Source organism: Entelurus aequoreus, linkage group LG01 (genome assembly GCF_033978785.1).
Source record: "Entelurus aequoreus isolate RoL-2023_Sb linkage group LG01, RoL_Eaeq_v1.1, whole genome shotgun sequence".
Taxonomy (NCBI): domain Eukaryota; kingdom Metazoa; phylum Chordata; class Actinopteri; order Syngnathiformes; family Syngnathidae; genus Entelurus; species Entelurus aequoreus.
The window spans coordinates 46,773,155-46,792,093 of NC_084731.1; the positions used below are offsets into that span (position 1 = coordinate 46,773,155).

Below are 18,939 nucleotides of genomic sequence, written 5' to 3' on the forward strand. Positions count from 1 at the left end.
TGATAGTTTAATAACTTATAAACGCATGCTTACCTTAGCTAAAGCTAAATACTACTCAAATCTCATCCGCCTCAACAAAAACGATCCTAAATTTCTGTTTAGTACAGTAGCATCGCTAACCCAACAAGGGACTCCTCCCAGTAGCTCCACCCACTCGGCAGATGATTTTATGAATTTCTTTAATAAGAAAATTGAACTCATTAGAAAGGAGATTAAAGACAACGCATCCCAGCTACAACTGGGTTCTATTAACACAAATATGACTGTATATACGACGGACACTGCCCTCCAAAATAGTCTCTCTATTTTTGATGAAATAACATTAGAGGAATTATTACAGCGTGTAAGTGGGATAAAACAAACAACACGTTTACTTGACCCACTTCCTGGGAAACTTATCAAGGAACTGTTTGTATTATTAGGTCCATCAGTGTTAAATATTATAAACTTATCACTTTCCTCCGGCACTGTTCCCCTAGCATTCAAAAAAGCGGTTATTCATCCTCTGCTCAAAAGACCTAACCTCGATCCTGACCTCATGGTAAACTACCGACCGGTCTCCCACCTTCCGTTTATTTCCAAAATTCTCGAAAAAATTGTTGCACAGCAGCTAAATGAACACTTAGCGTCTAACAATCTCTGTGAACCTTTTCAATCCGGTTTCAGGGCAAATCACTCTACGGAGACAGCCCTCGCAAAAATGACTAATGATCTATTGCTAACGATGGATTCTGATGCGTCATCTTTGTTGCTGCTTCTTGATCTTAGCGCCGCTTTCGATACCGTCGATCATAATATTTTATTAGAGCGTATCAAAACACGTATTGGTATGTCAGACTTAGCCTTGTCTTGGTTTAACTCTTATCTTACTGACAGGATGCAGTGCGTCTCCCATAACAATGTGACCTCGGACTATGTCAAGGTAACGTGCGGAGTTCCCCAGGGTTCGGTTCTTGGCCCTGCACTCTTTAGTATTTACATGCTGCCGCTGGGTGACATCATACGCAAGTACGGTGTTAGCTTTCACTGTTATGCTGATGACACTCAACTCTACATGCCCCTAAAGCTGACCAACACGCCGGATTGTAGTCAGCTGGAGGCGTGTCTTAATGAAATTAAACAATGGATGTCCGCTAACTTTTTGCAACTCAACGCTAAGAAAACGGAAATGCTGATTATCGGTCCTGCTAGACACCAACATCTATTTAATAATACCACCTTAACATTTGACAACCAAACAATTACACAAGGCGACTCGGTAAAGAATCTGGGTATTATCTTCGACCCAACTCTCTCGTTTGAGTCACACATTAAGAGTGTTACTAAAACGGCCTTCTTTCATCTCCGTAATATCGCTAAAATTCGTTCCATCTTGTCCACTAGCGACGCTGAGATCATTATTCGTGCGTTCGTTACGTCTCGTCTCGATTACTGTAACGTATTATTTTCGGGTCTCCCTATGTCTAGCATTAAAAGATTACAGTTGGTACAAAATGCGGCTGCAAGGCTTTTGACAAAAACAAGAAAGTTTGATCATATTACGCCTATACTGGCTCACCTGCACTGGCTTCCTGTGCACTTAAGATGCGACTTTAAGGTTTTACTACTTACGTATAAAATACTACACGGTTTAGCTCCAGCCTATCTCGCCGATTGTATTGTACCATATGTCCCGACAAGAAATCTGCGTTCAAAGAACTCCGGCTTATTAGTGATTCCCAGAGCCAAAAAAAAGTCTGCGGGCTATAGAGCGTTTTCTATTCGGGCTCCAGTACTCTGGAATGCCCTCCCGGTAACAGTTAGAGATGCTACCTCAGTAGAAGCATTTAAGTCCCATCTTAAAACTCATTTGTATAATCTAGCCTTTAAATAGACCCCCCTTTTTTAGACCAGTTGATCTGCCGTTTCTTTTCTTCTCTCCTCTTCTCCCCTGTCCCCTGCGAGGGGGAGTTGCATAGGTCCGGTGGCCATGGATGAAGTGCTGGCTGTCCAGAGTCGGGACCCCGGGTGGACCACTAGCCTGTGCATCGGTTGGGGACATCTCTGCGCTGCTGACCCGTCTCCGCTCGGGATGGTTTCCTGTTGGCCCCGCTGTGGACTGGACTCCCGCTGATGTGTTGGATCCACTGTGGACTGGACTTTCACAATGTTATGTCAGACCCACTCGACATCCATTGCTTTCGGTCTCCCCTGGAGGGGGGGGGGGGGGGGGGTTACCCACATATGCGGTCCTCTCCAAGGTTTCTCATAGTCATTCACCGACGTCCCACTGGGGTGAGTTTTTCCTTGCCCGTATGTGGGCTCTGTACCGAGGATGTCGTTGTGGCTTGTACAGCCCTTTGAGACACTTGTGATTTAGGGCTATATAAATAAACATTGATTGATTGATTGATTGATGTTTTTTCAACTTTATTTTGTAATTTGTGATTGCAGCTGTTCACATTCACTCACAATCACGCACACGCATACGTCCACACGGAAGTAATACAAATAACGATTTTCAAAACAAAAGCAGCACCGTTGTATTGCACACTCGACATAGATACTTTTTAAAATGTATTTTGTAATTTATAATTGGCCTCACGCAGGCCGGACAGGGACGCACAAAGGGCCGGATGCGGCCCGCGGGCCGCAGAATGCCCAGGTCTGTTATATACTGTACCTCAGCTAACTAAACTATGGAAATGTATAATATAGTTCATATAGCAATACGGTCCCACTGCACAGCCGGCCAGCAGTTAGCCGAGTCCGCAATCCATGTTGAGGCACAACGCAGTGACGTATATATATATATATATATATATATATATATATATATATATATATATATATATATATATATATATATATATATATATATAAAATACTTGAATTTCAGTGAATTCTAGCTATAAATATACTCCTCCCCCCTTAACCCCCCCCCCCCCCCCCCCGGGACCCGCCCACCTCACCCCCCCTAAAAAAATCTCCCGAATTTGGAGGTCTCAAGGTTGGCAAGTATGCCCTCAAGTTACCGACCCACCACGTCTGTACTGTATATGATTGATTTTCATGATGTACAATTTTTTTTCAAAATATAGTTTTTAAGTTTGCTAAAGCCCTCCAAAAAGGGGTTTTAATATATAGATATTTTATACACTTGTGAATTAGGGCTATATAAATAAACATTGATTGATTGATTGATATAGAGAATATATTTTTGTTCATCTTTTTTACATGAAGATATTTTATGGATAATTTATTTTTGTAAACTTTTATTTTATTTAAATAGTGTTCACATTAACACATCACGCTAGCTATTTAGTAAAATCCAAGTAAACTGAACATAATCAAATTGTTTTGATATTCCTCAATTGATTATTGTTAGACTACCTTAAGAAAATCTATTCTTATGAAGAGCGCTACATAATTGAAGCATGTTGGTTTAACAAGTGGTAAGTCATTAAAAAGAAGGACGGTGTGTCAGTTTAAGACATTCTCATCATGTGGGACCGATGTACACAATAGATTGAAGTTTTTCCAAAAGATTTTTTCAGTGCACGTGTATGTGTGCTTATTGTGGCTCTCAAGTTTTTTGTCTGCATCCAGACTGGGCCACCTTTTACCCACCTTTTACGTAAGTGGTGACCAATCAGCGTTCCTGTTCTGTCACCCCGTACAATATATGTCTGCTCTTGAATGGATTTGAGCTGAAAATGACATTTTGTTGTACAAAACCCAAAACCAGTGAAGTTGGCACCTTGTATAAATGGCAAATAAAAACTGAATACAATGATTTGCAAATACTTTTCAACTTATATTCAATTGAATAGACTGCAAAGACAAGATATTTAATGTTCGAACTGAGAAACAGTATTTTTTTTGCATATAATCATTAACTTAGATTGGCAGCAAAACACTGCAAAAAAGTTGGCACAGGGGCATTTTACCACTGTGTTACATGGCCTTTCCTTTTAACAACACTCAGTAAACGTTTGGGAACTGAGGAGACCAATTTTTGTACAGCTTAAGTTGTTCAACAGTCCGAGGTCTCTGTTGTGGTATTTTAGGCTTCATAATGTGCCACACATTTTTAATGGGAGACAGGTCTGGAGTTTAGTACCCGCACTCTTTTACTACGAAGCCACGTGGCTTGGCATTGTCTTGCTGAAATAAGCAGGGGCGTCCATGAAAATAACCTTGCTTGGATGGCAACATATGTTGCTCCAAACCCTGTATGTACCTTTCAGCATTAATAGTGCCTTCACAGATGTGTAAGTTACCCATGCCTTGGGCACTAATACACCCCCATACATCACAGATGCTGGCTTTTGAACTTTGCGCCTAGAGCTTCTTTTCCTCGCCCTGCGATGAGGCGGCGACTTGTCCAGGGTGTACCCCGCCTTCCGCCCGATTGTAGCTGAGATAGGCTCCAGCACCCCCCGCGACCCCAAAGGGAATAAGCGGTAGGAAATGGATGGATGGATGGGGCTTCTTTTCCTCTTTGTTCCGGAGGACACGACGTCCACAGTTTTCCAAAAACAATTTGAAATGTGGACTCTTCAAACGACCGAACACTTTTCCACTTTGCATCAGTCCATCTCAGATGAGCTCGGGCCCAGCGAAGCCGGCAGTGTTTCTGGGTGTTGTTGATAAATGGCTTTGGCTTTGCACAGTAGAGATTTAACTTGCACTTACAGATGTAGCGACCAACTGTAGATACTGACAGTAGGTTTTCTGAAGTGTTCTTGAGCCCATGTGGTTATTTCCTCAAAAGTCACAGGCATTCAATGTTACGTGGAGTGAATTCTCCAGAATCTCTGAACCTTTTGATGATATTACGGACCGTAGATGGTGAAATACCTAAATTCCTTGCAATAGCTGGTTGAGAAATGTTGTTCTTAAACTGTTCGATTATTTGCTCACGCATTTGTTCACAAAGTGGTGACCCTCGCCCCATCCTTGTTTGTGAATGACTGAGCATTTCATGGAAGCTGCTTTTACACCCAATCATGGCACCCACCTGTTCCCAATTAGCCTGTTCACCTGTTGGATGTTCTAAATAAGTGTTTGATGAGCATTCCTCAACTTTCTCAGTCTTTTTTTGCCACTTGCGCCAGCTTTTTTGAAACATGTTGAAGGCATCAAATTCCAAATGAGCTAATATTTGAAAAGAAACATTTTTAGTTTCTCAGTTCCAACATTAAATATCTTGTCTTTGCAGTCTATTAAATTGAATATAGGTTAAAAATGATTTGCAAATCATTGTATTCTGTTTTTATTTACGATTTACACAACGTGCCAACTTCACTGGTTTTGGGTTTTGTACTTGTGCAATGACAATAAAATCCCTCCTACCTTACAAGCCCAGGGAGTTCACATACAGTATTTACTAGAGGTGGGAATCTTTGGGCACCAATTCTGATTTCTGGGGTGACGATTTGATTCAGAATCAACACAATAATCGTAATATATTATTTGGTATGTAAATTATAATAAAACCTTTTGAAAACTGGTCACAGGTTAGAAAATATAGTCCTGGCTGCTGACAAATGACTTATACACACATTGTTGGCCTAAAAAACTATTTTTCAAATTTTATTTACAAAAATCACAGAATATTAATCACTCTAATTAAAGAAAACAACCCCAACTCCAAACCAATCCCAGTTTAACAATACTTAAGATATAAATGTACACACAAGCAATTGAGAAGACATATAAATACTGTACAGTACTAAAAAAAAAGGGGAAAAAACAACAACAACAAAAAACAATATCAATAATAATAATAATAATATAATATTTATTCCCCCCAAAAAAATTCTAAAAAAAAATTATTACAAAAATCAGTTCTCGAAAATTATAAATCGATTTGGAAGCGGAATAGATTAAAAAAAAAATCACAAGTTTGATGTGAATTAATTTTTTTGTGCACCCCTACTATAGATAGCCCATCCCTCCCTGAAATACGTTTTTAAAACATGTTTTTACTCATTAAATATATTACTAAAAAAAAGGAAACCTAAAAATTATCAAAAGCAACAATAGAAAAAAATAACAATAATATTGATAATAGGCATAGTTTTGATACATAATACATAATGTCATTACAAATACAAACTTTATAGTGTAAATGATATCGGTATGATTAATTCATGTTGAAGCAAAAACAATCACGCTGCAACATTACACATGATTGTTTGTGAGAGACAAACATGATCACATTTACATGACTATAGCTTGAGTTTTGTGGCTGACAAAAAATTCGATTTTGTCACGTATTGGATTGTTTTCTGTCATGATAAAGCATTAATCTCACTATCTAATGACAACTTTTTAATGTGAAGTCAAATTGAGAGTTATCTCCTATGTGTATCTCAGCGACATACAAGTTCAGCAAAGTATGATTCTACATTAAGTGCACAAAACAAATTAATTCTCAATCCTTATTGCATTAATTTGAGCAGTTCTGGTTCCTTTTATTACAATTGAGGCAAAGTATTCGTCCATTCAAAGGATAGTAGCTGCTTTCAGGAGAGAACTGAAAGTCACAGTCCTGTAGTGAAAAGAAGAGATGAATAAGAAAGGAAGAAATTACTATTATTTGTATGATGTTCTGTAATGATATACTGTACCTCACATTTGTAGCATTCATTATGGAGGGCACGTCCAGAAAGTTGAACGTATGTTGGAATACTTCCATCACTGGATATGATTAGCTTGTGACAAGCACCGCACGTCTTGGCATGCATCCTTTGATAAATAACAATTTAGAGGACACGTTAGAAAGGGCATCATTATATCATGTTAATTATTATACAGTGCAACAACATTGACCCGAACATAAGACATTTTTTCAGCTAAAAAAAAAGTGTGTAGCAAAGAGATTTATACAAAGCACTACTTCCTCCACGCAAGCCGGAGCTTTTCTACATGTCACTCACCCATACCGGTGACCTGTCATGAGCCGCTTGGAAAAAAGTGTGAGGTAAGTTAACAAACAGATATGATGCTAATTAACCAAACAACAGCTCAGAAATATGAAAAACTATTTCTATATATTTTTTTCCCAAAACACTTTTTGATTCAGGGATGTCTTATACTTGGACCAGTACAGTAATATATTATTATCCCACTTATTTATTAAGCCCTCCGGGGACATTTGATTTTGAAATACCTTCGAAGCCAAACAGAACATGAAAGTCCTTACATTTTGCGACAATTAGGAGACATATAGTCTTGTACTTTTTTTGTGCTTAAATTTCTCAATAAACTTCAGTCTTAAACAAAGCTATCGATATGTTATTGTTTGTTTTTTTCAAATTTTGACCATTTTAAAGGCCTTTCGATCAGATAATGTCACAGGTTTAAATGAGTAAAATACCTCATGTAAACGTGTAGTAATTGACAAACATTACATAATTTGTTTAAAAAAGGCCTCCAAAGGGTTAAAAAAACAACAACCTTATGTGTTTGGGATTTTTGCTTAGGGCATAAGTTGATTGAGAGGAAAATATTTTTTTTACACCTGTTGAAAAATGAAGTACATTTATTTAACTGCCAGTGAATCGTGAAAGAAGTGGGCATTGACATTTTAAAAATTAACATGAATAATCTTGTATAATGGATTAACGCAACAAAAATTCGTAACACTTTAGTATGGGGAACATATTCACCATTAATTAGTTGCTTATTAAAGTAACAAATACTTAATTTAGAGTTACTTGGACACTAGGGGAACATATAAGGGTGAGGCTTAGGGTTACTAATAAGCAATAATTCTGAGGTTATTGAGGGAAGACTCTTAGTTAATGGCTTATTAGTTGTATAATAAGGCCATGCAGAATAAGGAATTAATAAGTCCTTATTAATGACTAATTAAGAGCCAATATGTTACTAATTTGCATGATAATAAGCAACTAATTAATGGTAAATATGTGTTCCCATACTAAAGTGTTACCCAAAAATGATGTCCAAAAATACAACAATGTATGAAAAGGACAAAAAAGTCAGACTTTGTCCCCTGAGGGTTAAGACAAAGAACATCTTGTTGTACCTGTTGTAGTCCAGGGGACAATACACTTTTCCATTATCATCCTGTATATATTCTTTCAGCGGCTGTTTACACGTCACGCAGATGAAACAAGAAACATGGTACGTTCGCTGGAGTGCACGAATTATTCGGGCTCGGATCCTGTGGCCACAAGAGAAGCAAACTTCAAGACTGGCCTGCAACAATGTGGAGACAAGATTTGACGTCAGTTCATTTGTAGATGAATTCAAACCACAGATCTTTACAATTTGGTTACAAACTAAAGTTGCACAGAGAGACATCACACTGCTTAGTGAGCATCTAAAGTGTCCCAGGTGTCCCAGAAGAACATTCCAAAAAAGGTGACACGTCCATGCTAATAACGCAAAGATGTCTCTACCGCTCAAAAGTTTGGAGATGCTTTCTCATACGGTAACACATTGACACCGCCCACCCCCCAATTGTTGTTTCCTTTAATGGTAATACAGTTAAAGTTAAAGTACCACTGAGAGTCACACGGGGCGGTATAGCTCGGTTGGTAGAGTGGCCGTGCCAGCAACTTCAGGGTTCCAGGTTCGATCTTTGTGTTCGGGCTCAAAAATCCAAGGTTCTGGATCATAATTGTTCAAAGTGATCGCTGTTGTCTTCTCACATAGTCTGCTTGATTAGCAGTGTTGTTGATGGGGAAGGGATCTGTGGCTTCCTTATTATCTCTCAAAATGTCTCGTGAATCTGCGTGAGATTGATACTATCTTTATCTTTATTCTGTTAAGTTAAGCAGGAACAATTTATATTTAAGACAAAACATATTTATTATATTTGGTTAATTTAGTTATGTAGCATTATTGAACAATTATTGTTTCCTATGTGCTAGTATTAATCCAAAACCTGCACATCTAATTAAATTCTGCCTGCGGTCAAATAGTATATGTGTGTAGAATGTCAGTTATAAGGTCATATAATCCCCAGAGGTTGAATGGATGCAAGACTGAAACATCTTCAACAAAGAAGAAGAGTCCTGTTGAGTCCTTCAACCTTAGTGGATATTATAAAACTCCTTTCACACAAATAAAAAAAGCCAAACAAAGTTAGGTCGACCAGCCCTGCAAGATGTCCTTAATTTCTTTTTCAGGCAGTTGGCAACCCGAGTCAAAGACGGCCTACCTCGTTGCACTTCTCACATTCAGGGATTTCCGCTTTCTGGTAGAAGGTTTTCCCCGCCAGAGGACACAGACAAGACCCGCACCTGAAGCAGCCTTTATGGTAACACCGATCTAAGGCGTTTAACCACACTTCAGAAAACAGTATAGGCTTCCGACAGAAAGCACACACGCCTGCATTTAGACACAAATAAAAAGCCTTGTTGAGATACACAAAGTACTTGAGAGATGTTAATAGAATTCAGGTTACCTCGAGACTTCTCACTGGAGTTATCTTTCTTGATCTCGTTTGATGTTTTTTTTGGAGTCGGTCCACGAGACGGTGCAGTTTTTCCCTTCAAAGTGGGGAACAGGACACAGCATGAAATACACTTGCACTGTTTATGTCATGTCTGTTTATCATGTTTTGTTTTGGCCATGTGTTTGTTCTTTTGGACTCTTTTTGGTTCCTGGTTGCACTTCCTGGTTTGTTTGTTTCCATAGCAACTCATTAGTTTTCACCTGTCCTGTCACGCACCTGTTTCACGTTTTGAGTCACACACCTGTTTTCACTGATCATGTCACTATTTAAATCTGTCTTTTTCTGTTGGTCTTCCTGGCGACATCACCTTCTCTGCACATTTATTCTCTGCCCTCTTTATGATCGCGTCTTCATGCCATGTTCTATGTCAAGTAAGTTTGTGTTTATTGTTCATAGTTTTTGTGCCCACGTGCATGTCTTTTGTTTCATAGCCAAGTTTGTTACCTCCTCTGTGAGCGCCTTTTGTTTATTCCTTTTTATTGTCCTTATATTAAATTATGTACTCACCTCCAAGCCGTGTCCAGTCAAGTTGCTTTGCACCTCGGAAAAACAATCCACGCCAAGGACAGTTTAATGCGCTGGTCTTTTAATTCCCACGCACTTTTATAGGAGTCAAAACAAGCAAGTTGTGTTTTCAAAAATAGCCTTTAAAAAACATGACATTTCACAGCCCGTCATGAAACTTTGTTATTTACAGCACCACATGTCGTTGTGTGACAGAACAAGCACACACAAATAATCCGTGTGATACACTTTGAACTCAAACATACATGTATGTATGCCCACTAGGGATGGGTACAGAATTCCCTACTTTTATAAGTACAGTACTACCGGGTACGGATTCACGGCAACATACTGTATGTCGATACCTTTGTTGCGTGTGACGTCACGTCCGGTTGCAGATTTGACACCAGCTCAAGCACTTAGAACAGGCTTGGGCAATTTTTTTGACTCGGGGGGCCAAATTTAGAGAAAAAAAATGTGTCTGGGGGCCTGTATATCTGATTTTTAGGAACACTAATACAAAACCTCACAATAATGTCCGATTGAATGCTAAAAACGGAATATAATTTAACATTTTTTTACTGAATGAGACACCCAGAATGTACATGAAAATAAAGAATGTGGGATTTACAATATTAACTATGAAGGATAAAAAACTGAAAATTGACAACATATGAACGTCACACCCCCTCTCCATCAACATATTTTACAATCTAGTGAGCAACAAAAAATGCAACAAACTCAGCGAAATATGAACGCGAAGGGTAAAAACTAAACCCACCTACAATCGGATATATCTGATATATCACTAAGCTTTAGAAATTTGCTGTAAAAATCTCCTTCCGCGTCTGTCCCTGACACCCGCATTTCAGGCTGGCCGCTCTGGAAACACTCTGTGGAAACGCTCCCCACCCACACTGCTTGGTGCCTCGTCTGAGCTGCTGTGACTTAGATTACCATAGTAACTAATTAGATTACCATAGTAACTAATTAGATGACCATAGTAACTAGAATATCATGCAAAAGCGCAGATTCCAACCATTGAAATACTTTGTATAGTTCAAGACTTACAGTCATTTGAATACATCACTGCACATCATAATGGCAGCTACAGTTTCCATCTTAAAGATCTAAAAAAATTATTTGGGAATGTCCGGCGGGCCAGATTGAAAAGCTTAACGGGCCTTAATTTGCCCAGGTGTGATTTAGAGGGCAAACAGGAGTACCGGTATACGTAGTGGATTGCCTCTAGGTAATGTTGCAAAGCAAGCGTGCCTGATAGAAAGACCTTTAAAAGTGAGACTCCACTTTTATGATATGATAATTTACTACATTGGATTTGCCATATTTATGCTCCTGATTAGCATCAGCGATTATACATGGCGATTTTAACACCTTCAAATTTGGTAATGAAAAACCACAACTAAGATGCACGTTACAATCAAACATCCATCCATTTTCTACCGCTTGTCCCTTTCGGGGTCGCGGGGGTGCTGGAGCCTATCAACCAGCTGATGTGTAATAAGTACATTACATTGGGCGCTTTTATGTTCAAGAGGTAGTCACCTGAAATGGTTTTCACTTCATAGGTGTGCTTGAAGCTCATCGAGAGAATGCCAAGAGTGTGCAAAGCAGTAATCAGAGCAAAGGGTGGCTATTTTGAAGAAACTAGAATACAAACATGTTTTCAGTCATTTCACCTTTTTGTGTTAAGTACATAACTCCACATGTGTTCATTCATAGTTTTGAAGCCTTCAGTGACAATCTAAAATGTATCCTGAAAATAAAATAAAACACATTGAATGAGGAGAAGGTGTGTCCAAACTTTTGACCTGTACTGTATGTGTTCGTGTCTTACGTAAGGAATGTGAATGATGGGCAAGGTTCCCCAAAAAAGTGCAGTTCCCCTTTAACTAAGCGCAAATGATTCATACCGACAATTAAAATAAGGTCACCGCAACTTTAGAAACGCCCCTCGTTATGACGCCAAGCATTCCCACTCGCCTGCAAACTAAGCGACTTGGCTGACTGCGCAAAAACTACAAAGAAAGATAACAAAGGACGTAAAACGGAAATAAAGAAGCATTACAAATTACAAAAATGGAATAGTTACAAGTTAGTGGCCTAAAACGGAAGGTTTTGCCTACCTCTTTGTTGGAATGTGGCAGCTGGTGAGAGGTCGGAGGTTGTGGCACACGTTTTTCTACAGGGGGAGGTGGCGGTGGTGGTGTTGTTGGATCTGCAGAGTATGACGGCATCTCAGCAGGAGGAGCAGGAGGAGGAAGAGGGGGAGAAGGAGAGGGAGAAACATTGGAGAAGACATCTGTTTGATCTGAAAAATAAACAAAATCAAGTTTTCAGGTTCGCAGAAAACTACGTTCATGCATTGTTTTTACTTGAGCACGAGTGACTAAAATAGCAGCGTCTTTGGAGGCGTTTTTGGGTTAATTAACCGTCCACCAAGGGAGGGGATCAATTAACCGCAGCTCTCCAGGGCAACACTCATGCAAAGCAAGACACAGTTATTTTGCTACTCATGTGTGTTGCCAGATATTTAGACAGGATTGGGAAGGGTGGATGGTAATATCTATACTGCCATACAAGCAGGAAATTAGGGATGGGTATTGTTTTATCGGCCCTCCCTAAACAAGCTATAGCGCTTTTTCTCACTGCTTTGTGCTCAGTCAAAATAAATACCGGTACTTAAAATAAATTATTATTATTTTTCTTTTAGAAAATTCAAGTTTGTTTGAAGAAAATGATAAAAATCGTTTCACGTGTGAAAAAAAAATGTAGTCAAAGGGGGCTCCAAATAAAATTCTGCTCAGGGCGCCAGTTTAGCTTGGATCTGATCTGTTGATACTAGTACCAAAATCGGTACTTTTAAAAACGGTGCCCGAACCGGTACTTAAAAAGTGTAAATCAGTTTAGTTACAGTTACAGTTGTTTTTATGTAATTTTGTGACATTCAATTATAACAGACTAGTAATTGATGTACTACTTTTCTTGCTTTTTTAAAAAATCACTTATCTTTTCCATAAACCACTAATTATGGTTCTTGGGCGCTTTTGTGTTTTTTCGTTACTTTGCTTTTTCTTTTCGGGCCGTTTTGTGTTTCAATCAATCAATCAATCAATGTTTATTTATATAGCCCTAAATCACAAGTGTCTCAAAGGGCTGTACAAGCCACAACGACATCCTCGGTGTCGAGTGGGTCTGACATAACATTGTGAAAGTCCAACACATCAGCGAAAGTCCAGTCCATGGTGGGGCCAGCGGGAACCATCCCGAGCGGAGACGGGTCAGCAGCGTAGAGATGTCCCCATCTGATGGACAGGCTAGCGGTCCACCCCGGAGCAGAGTAGAAAAGAAAAGAAAAGAAACGGCAGATCAACTGGTCTAAAAAGGGAGTCTATTTAAAGGCTAGAGTATACAAATGAGTTTTAAGATGAGACTTAAATGCTTCTACTGAGGTAGCATCTCTAACTTTTACCGGGAGGGCATTCCATAGTATTGGAGCCCGAATAGAAAACGCTCTATAGCCCGCAGACTTTTTTTGGGCTCTGGGAATCACTAATAAGCCGGAGTTCTTTGAACGCAGATTTCTTGCCGGGACATATGGTACAATACAATCGGCAAGATAGGCTGCAGCTTGACCGTGTAGTATTTTATACGTAAGTAGTAAAACCTTAAAGTCGCATCTTAAGTGCACAGGAAGCCAGTGCAGGTGAGCCAGTATAGGCGTAATATGATCAAACTTTCTTGTTTTTGTCAAAAGTCTAGCAGCCGCATTTTGTACCATCTGTAATCTTTTAATGCTAGACATAGGGAGGCCCGAAAATAAAACGTTACAGTAACCGAGACGAGATGTAACGAACGCATGAATAATGATCTCAGCATCGCTTGTGGACAAAATGGAACGAATTTTAGCGATATTACGGAGATGAAAGAAGGCCGTTTTAGTAACACTCTTAATGTGTGACTCAAACGAGAGAGTTGGGTCGAAGATAATACCCAGATTCTTTACCGAGTCTCCTTGTTTAATTGTTTGGTTGTCAAATGTTAAGGTGGTATTATTAAATAGATGCCGGTGTTGAGCAGGACCGATAATCAGCATTTCCGTTTTCTTAGCGTTGAGTTGCAAAAAGTTAGCGGACATCCATTGTTTAATGTCATTAAGACACGCCTCCAGCTGACTACAATCCGGCGTGTTGGTCAGCTTTAGGGGCATGTAGAGTTGAGTGTCATCAGCATAACAGTGAAAGCTAACACCGTATTTGCGTATAATGTCACCTAGCGGCAGCATGTAAATACTAAAGAGTGCAGGGCCAAGAACCGAACCCTGGGGAACTCCGCACGTTACCTTGACATAGTCCGAGGTCACATTGTTATGGGAGACACACTGCATCCTGTCAGTAAGATAAGAGTTAAACCAAGACAAGGCTAAGTCTGACATACCAATACGTGTTTTGATACGCTCTAATAAAATATTATGATCAACAGTATCGAAAGCGGCGCTAAGATCAAGAAGCAGCAACATTGATGACGCATCAGAATCCATCGTTAGCAATAGATCATTAGTCATTTTTGCGAGGGCTGTCTCCGTAGAGTGATTTGCCCTGAAACCGGATTGAAAAGGTTCACAGAGATTGTTAGACGCTAAGTGTTCATTTAGCTGCTGTGCGACAATTTTTTCGAGAATTTTCGAGATAAACGGTAGGTGGGACACCGGCCGGTAGTTCACCATGAGGTCAGGATCGAGGTTAGGTCTTTTGAGTAGAGGATGAATAACCGCTTTTTTGAATGCTAGAGGAACAGTACCAGAGGAAAGTGATAAGTTTATAATATTTAACACTGATGGACCTAATAAAACAAAAAGCTCCTTGATAAGTTTCCCAGGAATTGGGTCAAGTAGACATGTTGTTTGTTTTGTCCCATTTACACATTTTAACAATTCCTCCAATGTTATTTCATCAAAGAGAGAGAAACTATTTTGGAGGGCAATGTCCGTCGTATATACCGTCGTATTTGTGTTAATAGAACCCAGTTGTAGCTGAGATGCATTGTCTTTAATCTCTTTTCTAATGACTTCAATTTTCTTATTAAAGAAATTCATAAAGTCATCTGCTGAGTGGGTGGAGCTACTGGGAGGAGTCCCTTGTTGGGTTAGCGATGCTACTGTACTAAACAAAAATTTAGGATCATTTTTGTTGAGGTGGATGAGATTTGAGTAATATTTAGCTTTAGCTGAGGTAAGCATGCGTTTATAAGTTATTAAACTATCACTCCATGCTTGATGGAAAACCTCAAGTTTAGTCGCACGCCATTTGCGTTCCAGTTTTCTACATGATAATTTCTGGGCTTTAGTTTCTTCTGTAAACCATGGGGTACGCCTTTTAGGGGCCCTTTTTAGCTTTAGCGGTGCTACACTATCAATGGTGTCGCGCAGGGCGTCGTTAAAGCTGTTAGTGAGGTTATCAATAGAGCCCACATAATTTGGGAAAGGTGCCATTACTGAAGGCAGTAGGTCAGCAAGAGTCGTCGTTGTGGCAGTATTAATGTTGCGGCTGCTATAGTAGTTATTATTATTATTATTAGTTTGTTGACAATGAGTCAGAACTTCGAATTTTATAAGGTAATGATCGGACATTACTTTAGTGTACGGGAGTATCGTAACTTTAGAGGTGGTGACACCCCTGACAAGCACTAGATCTATCGTATTACCGTTGCGATGCGTGGGTTCATTTATTATTTGTGTAAGACCACAGCTATCAATTATAGTCTGGAGCGCCACGCATGGAGGGTCCGATGGGGTATTCATATGGATGTTAAAGTCTCCCATTATGATTATATTGTCGGCGTGCGTCACTAGATCAGCAACGAACTCTGAAAATTCATTGATAAAGTCCGAATAGGGCCCTGGGGGGCGGTAGATGACAGCCAGGTGCAGAGGCAGCGGTGTGACAAACCTCACAGTAAGCACCTCAAACGAGTTATATTTATTATTTAGGTCCGAGGTAAGGCTAAAGTTTTTGTTGTATATTAGTGCAACACCCCCACCCCTTTTAATGGGGCGGGCAATATGCGTTCCCGCATAGCCAGGAGGAGACGCCTCACCCAGCGCAAAAAAATCGTCTGGTTTGAGCCAGGTCTCGGCTAGACCAACGACATCAAGATTGTTGTCTCTGATGACTTCATTAACTAATAACGTTTTGGAAGACAATGACCTTATGTTTAAAAAGCCCATATTATAGGTAGTGGGCTGTTTTGAGGAGTTTTTGTTGAAAGTATCCGTAGTAGCAATATTAATAATGTTACGTTTATTATGCATAGTGCACTTTAAATAATTTCGACCATATCTAGGAATTGATATGACAGGAATTTTTAGATTGTTTGCCACCTCAGTAAAATGCATGTCCACCTCTGACGCAGAAAAAACATTATGTGAGTTGTATATTATTCTAGAAGAATTGCTATGTGTGCAGGGATTATCCAGCCTGGCGCTGGCTAGTTCTAGCTTAACAGACTCCTTATTAGCGCTTCTTTGTGGATTAGCATTTAGCTTTTTCGTTAGCCCCGCTAACAACAACGCATTTAGCTTTGTTGTTAGCCCCGCCCGACACCCCCGCTTCTGCTTCCGAGCGCATCGCTTACGTCTCTTTCGCTGACGGTCTCCGCTGGTAGTCGACGCCGCTGCTTCAAAGGCCACTGCTGGATGTAGCTCGCGAAGAATTCCCAAGCTAGCGAGTAGGTCCATCGTACACGCATCTTTCAGCCCAAAATGGCCCGATCTCTCCACATCCAGAATCGTAAGTCGGTCGTAAGTGATCACGGAGTGAACACGCTGTGAGCCAGCCATGAAATTGACTGAATTGAGGGGTATTTTTGCCAAATCGGTCTACACTTCCAGGAGCGCTCGCACGAAGCCGCTGCTCTGAAGCGCAGCCATCTTGGATTTGGCTTTGATCAGTTGATTGTTGATTGTTTACACACGCGAGGAGCTGTTTGCGCTCTCCTTGCCAGCAGGATGGGGACATTCCTGTGGAACTACAGAAAAAGCGCCGGGGATGCCGTGCCGGCACAAAGATGAAGGAGCGGAGAAGTAAATTTAAGCCTGCAATTCCCTCTGTCCTCATGTCTACTTTATACCTTTTGTTTTCGCTCCCCTTTTTTGTGCCCTTATGTGCATTATCCTTTCCATCCTTACCCTTTCCATCTTTTGTAACTGAGCTACAGTGTGGAGCAATTTCCCTTGTGGATCAATAAAGTTTGTCTAAGTCTAAGTCTGACTGAAATAACTAAGTAATACATTACCAAATAAGAAATAAAGTGTCATAAATATTGCATTAAAACCAGCAGCAATACAGAACGTAGAGAACATGCAATTAATTGTTTGTGTTGTAATGTTTGATGCTCATAAATCCGGGGGCTTGTAAATGCATCTCGCTCCCCGTAACCATCATTGGTGCATAACGAGGAAGTGCTGTGATCTTGTTGTGTCTACCATAGCTACTGGCTAGCACTGTGGTGCTAAGAAAACTGCTGTTGTCTTTGAATCTAAGAGAAAATGTTTAAAAATAGTCAAAAATACCTGCAGCATCTCTTCTGTTTTCTTGCACATTTACTGTGCTGTGTCCCCAATAGAGAGATGCGGGGACCTCCGACCCTGAAGTCCTGTGTGAGGGGCCAGCAGGTTGATGGTTCTCAGACCCTAAAGGCCTCGGGGACGGCCCCGCATGAACCCAACCTTTTTTGTTTTCACTCTGCTGCTTGACGTTGGTTTGGTTAGGACGTGACAGGTTGATGAAGATGGAGGAAACCTTCCTGTTTGATTCTTCCGAGGCCATGGCTGTGGGAAAGTCAGCACATATTTTCTACTGAGCACCTGGAGTTCAATGTGCTGCAGAAGACACCTTTCTAGATCGGTTTTCTGTTTGAAAAGGGAACTTGCTTGAACATGGAGTTAGTTAAAAAAGAGAGAATAATATTGGTTGAAAAATATGTAAACATCGAAACAAATATTGGTACTGACACATAAAACCTGCACATTAAAAATAATCCATCCATCCATTTTCTACCGCTTGTCCCTTTCGGGGTCGCGGGGGGGTGCTGGAGCCTATCTCAGCTGCATTCGGGCGGAAGGCAGGGTACATCCTGGACACGTCGCCACCTCATCACAGGGCCAACACAGATAGACAGACAACATTCACACTCACATTCACACACTAGGGCCAATTTTTTGTGTTGCCAATCAACCTATCCCCAGGTGCATGTCTTTGGAGGTGGGAGAAAGCCGGAGTACCCGGAGGGAACCCACGCAGTCACTGGGAGAACATGCAAACTCCACACAGAAAGACCCCGAACCAGAGGATCGAACCCAGGACCTTCGTATTGTAAGGCACATGCACTAACCCCTGTTCCACCGTGCTGCCCATTAAAAATAATGCAAAATGTAAAAAAATATATTAAAAAAGGAACATTTGATATGACTGTACCTCAATTTGCATCTGCCTTAAAACTCAAGAAACAAATGTTTAAAATAATAAAAAATATATATATATAATGCCCCCGCCACCCCGAAAGGGACAAGCGGTAGAAAATGGATGGATGCAATATATAATGCAATGTGTTGTTAGGATCTTTTTCTGTATTTTTTTAAAAGCCAGCCTTCAAATTTGCACTTTAAGTGAGAGCTCTTTTCTTTATTATAATGTCCTTGTTTTTCAATTTGAACTTTCTGATTTTTTTGCTTAAATTTTTCAATTACAATAACGGGAGAGGGGTTTTTTGGATGAAAATTATAATACAGGAACTTTACGGGAAACTATTGCGACGGGAAAAGAAGGCCATCCATCCATCCATCCATCCATCCATCCATCTTCTTCCGCTTATCCGAGGTCGGGTCGCGGGGGAAGCAGCCTAAGCAGGGAAGCCCAGACTTTCCTCTCCCCAGCCACTTC

The 18,939-nt window shown here is 40.2% G+C and overlaps 1 protein-coding gene across 1 annotated transcript; it reads right to left on the minus strand.

Annotated features, from left to right (window-relative positions):
* Nucleotides 1–6,263: 6,263 nt before the first annotated feature.
* fblim1 (filamin binding LIM protein 1) lies at nucleotides 6,264–17,826 on the minus strand. The gene is made up of 7 exons (XM_062025429.1): nucleotides 17,571–17,826; nucleotides 12,127–12,311; nucleotides 9,425–9,509; nucleotides 9,179–9,348; nucleotides 8,039–8,211; nucleotides 6,618–6,735; nucleotides 6,264–6,538 (listed from the first exon to the last, which is right to left on the minus strand). Exons 1-7 carry the CDS (start codon nucleotides 17,824–17,826, stop codon nucleotides 6,437–6,439), a joined length of 1,089 nt encoding a protein of 362 aa, XP_061881413.1. The 3' UTR covers nucleotides 6,264–6,436.
* Between the last annotated feature and the right edge of the window lie 1,113 nt (nucleotides 17,827–18,939).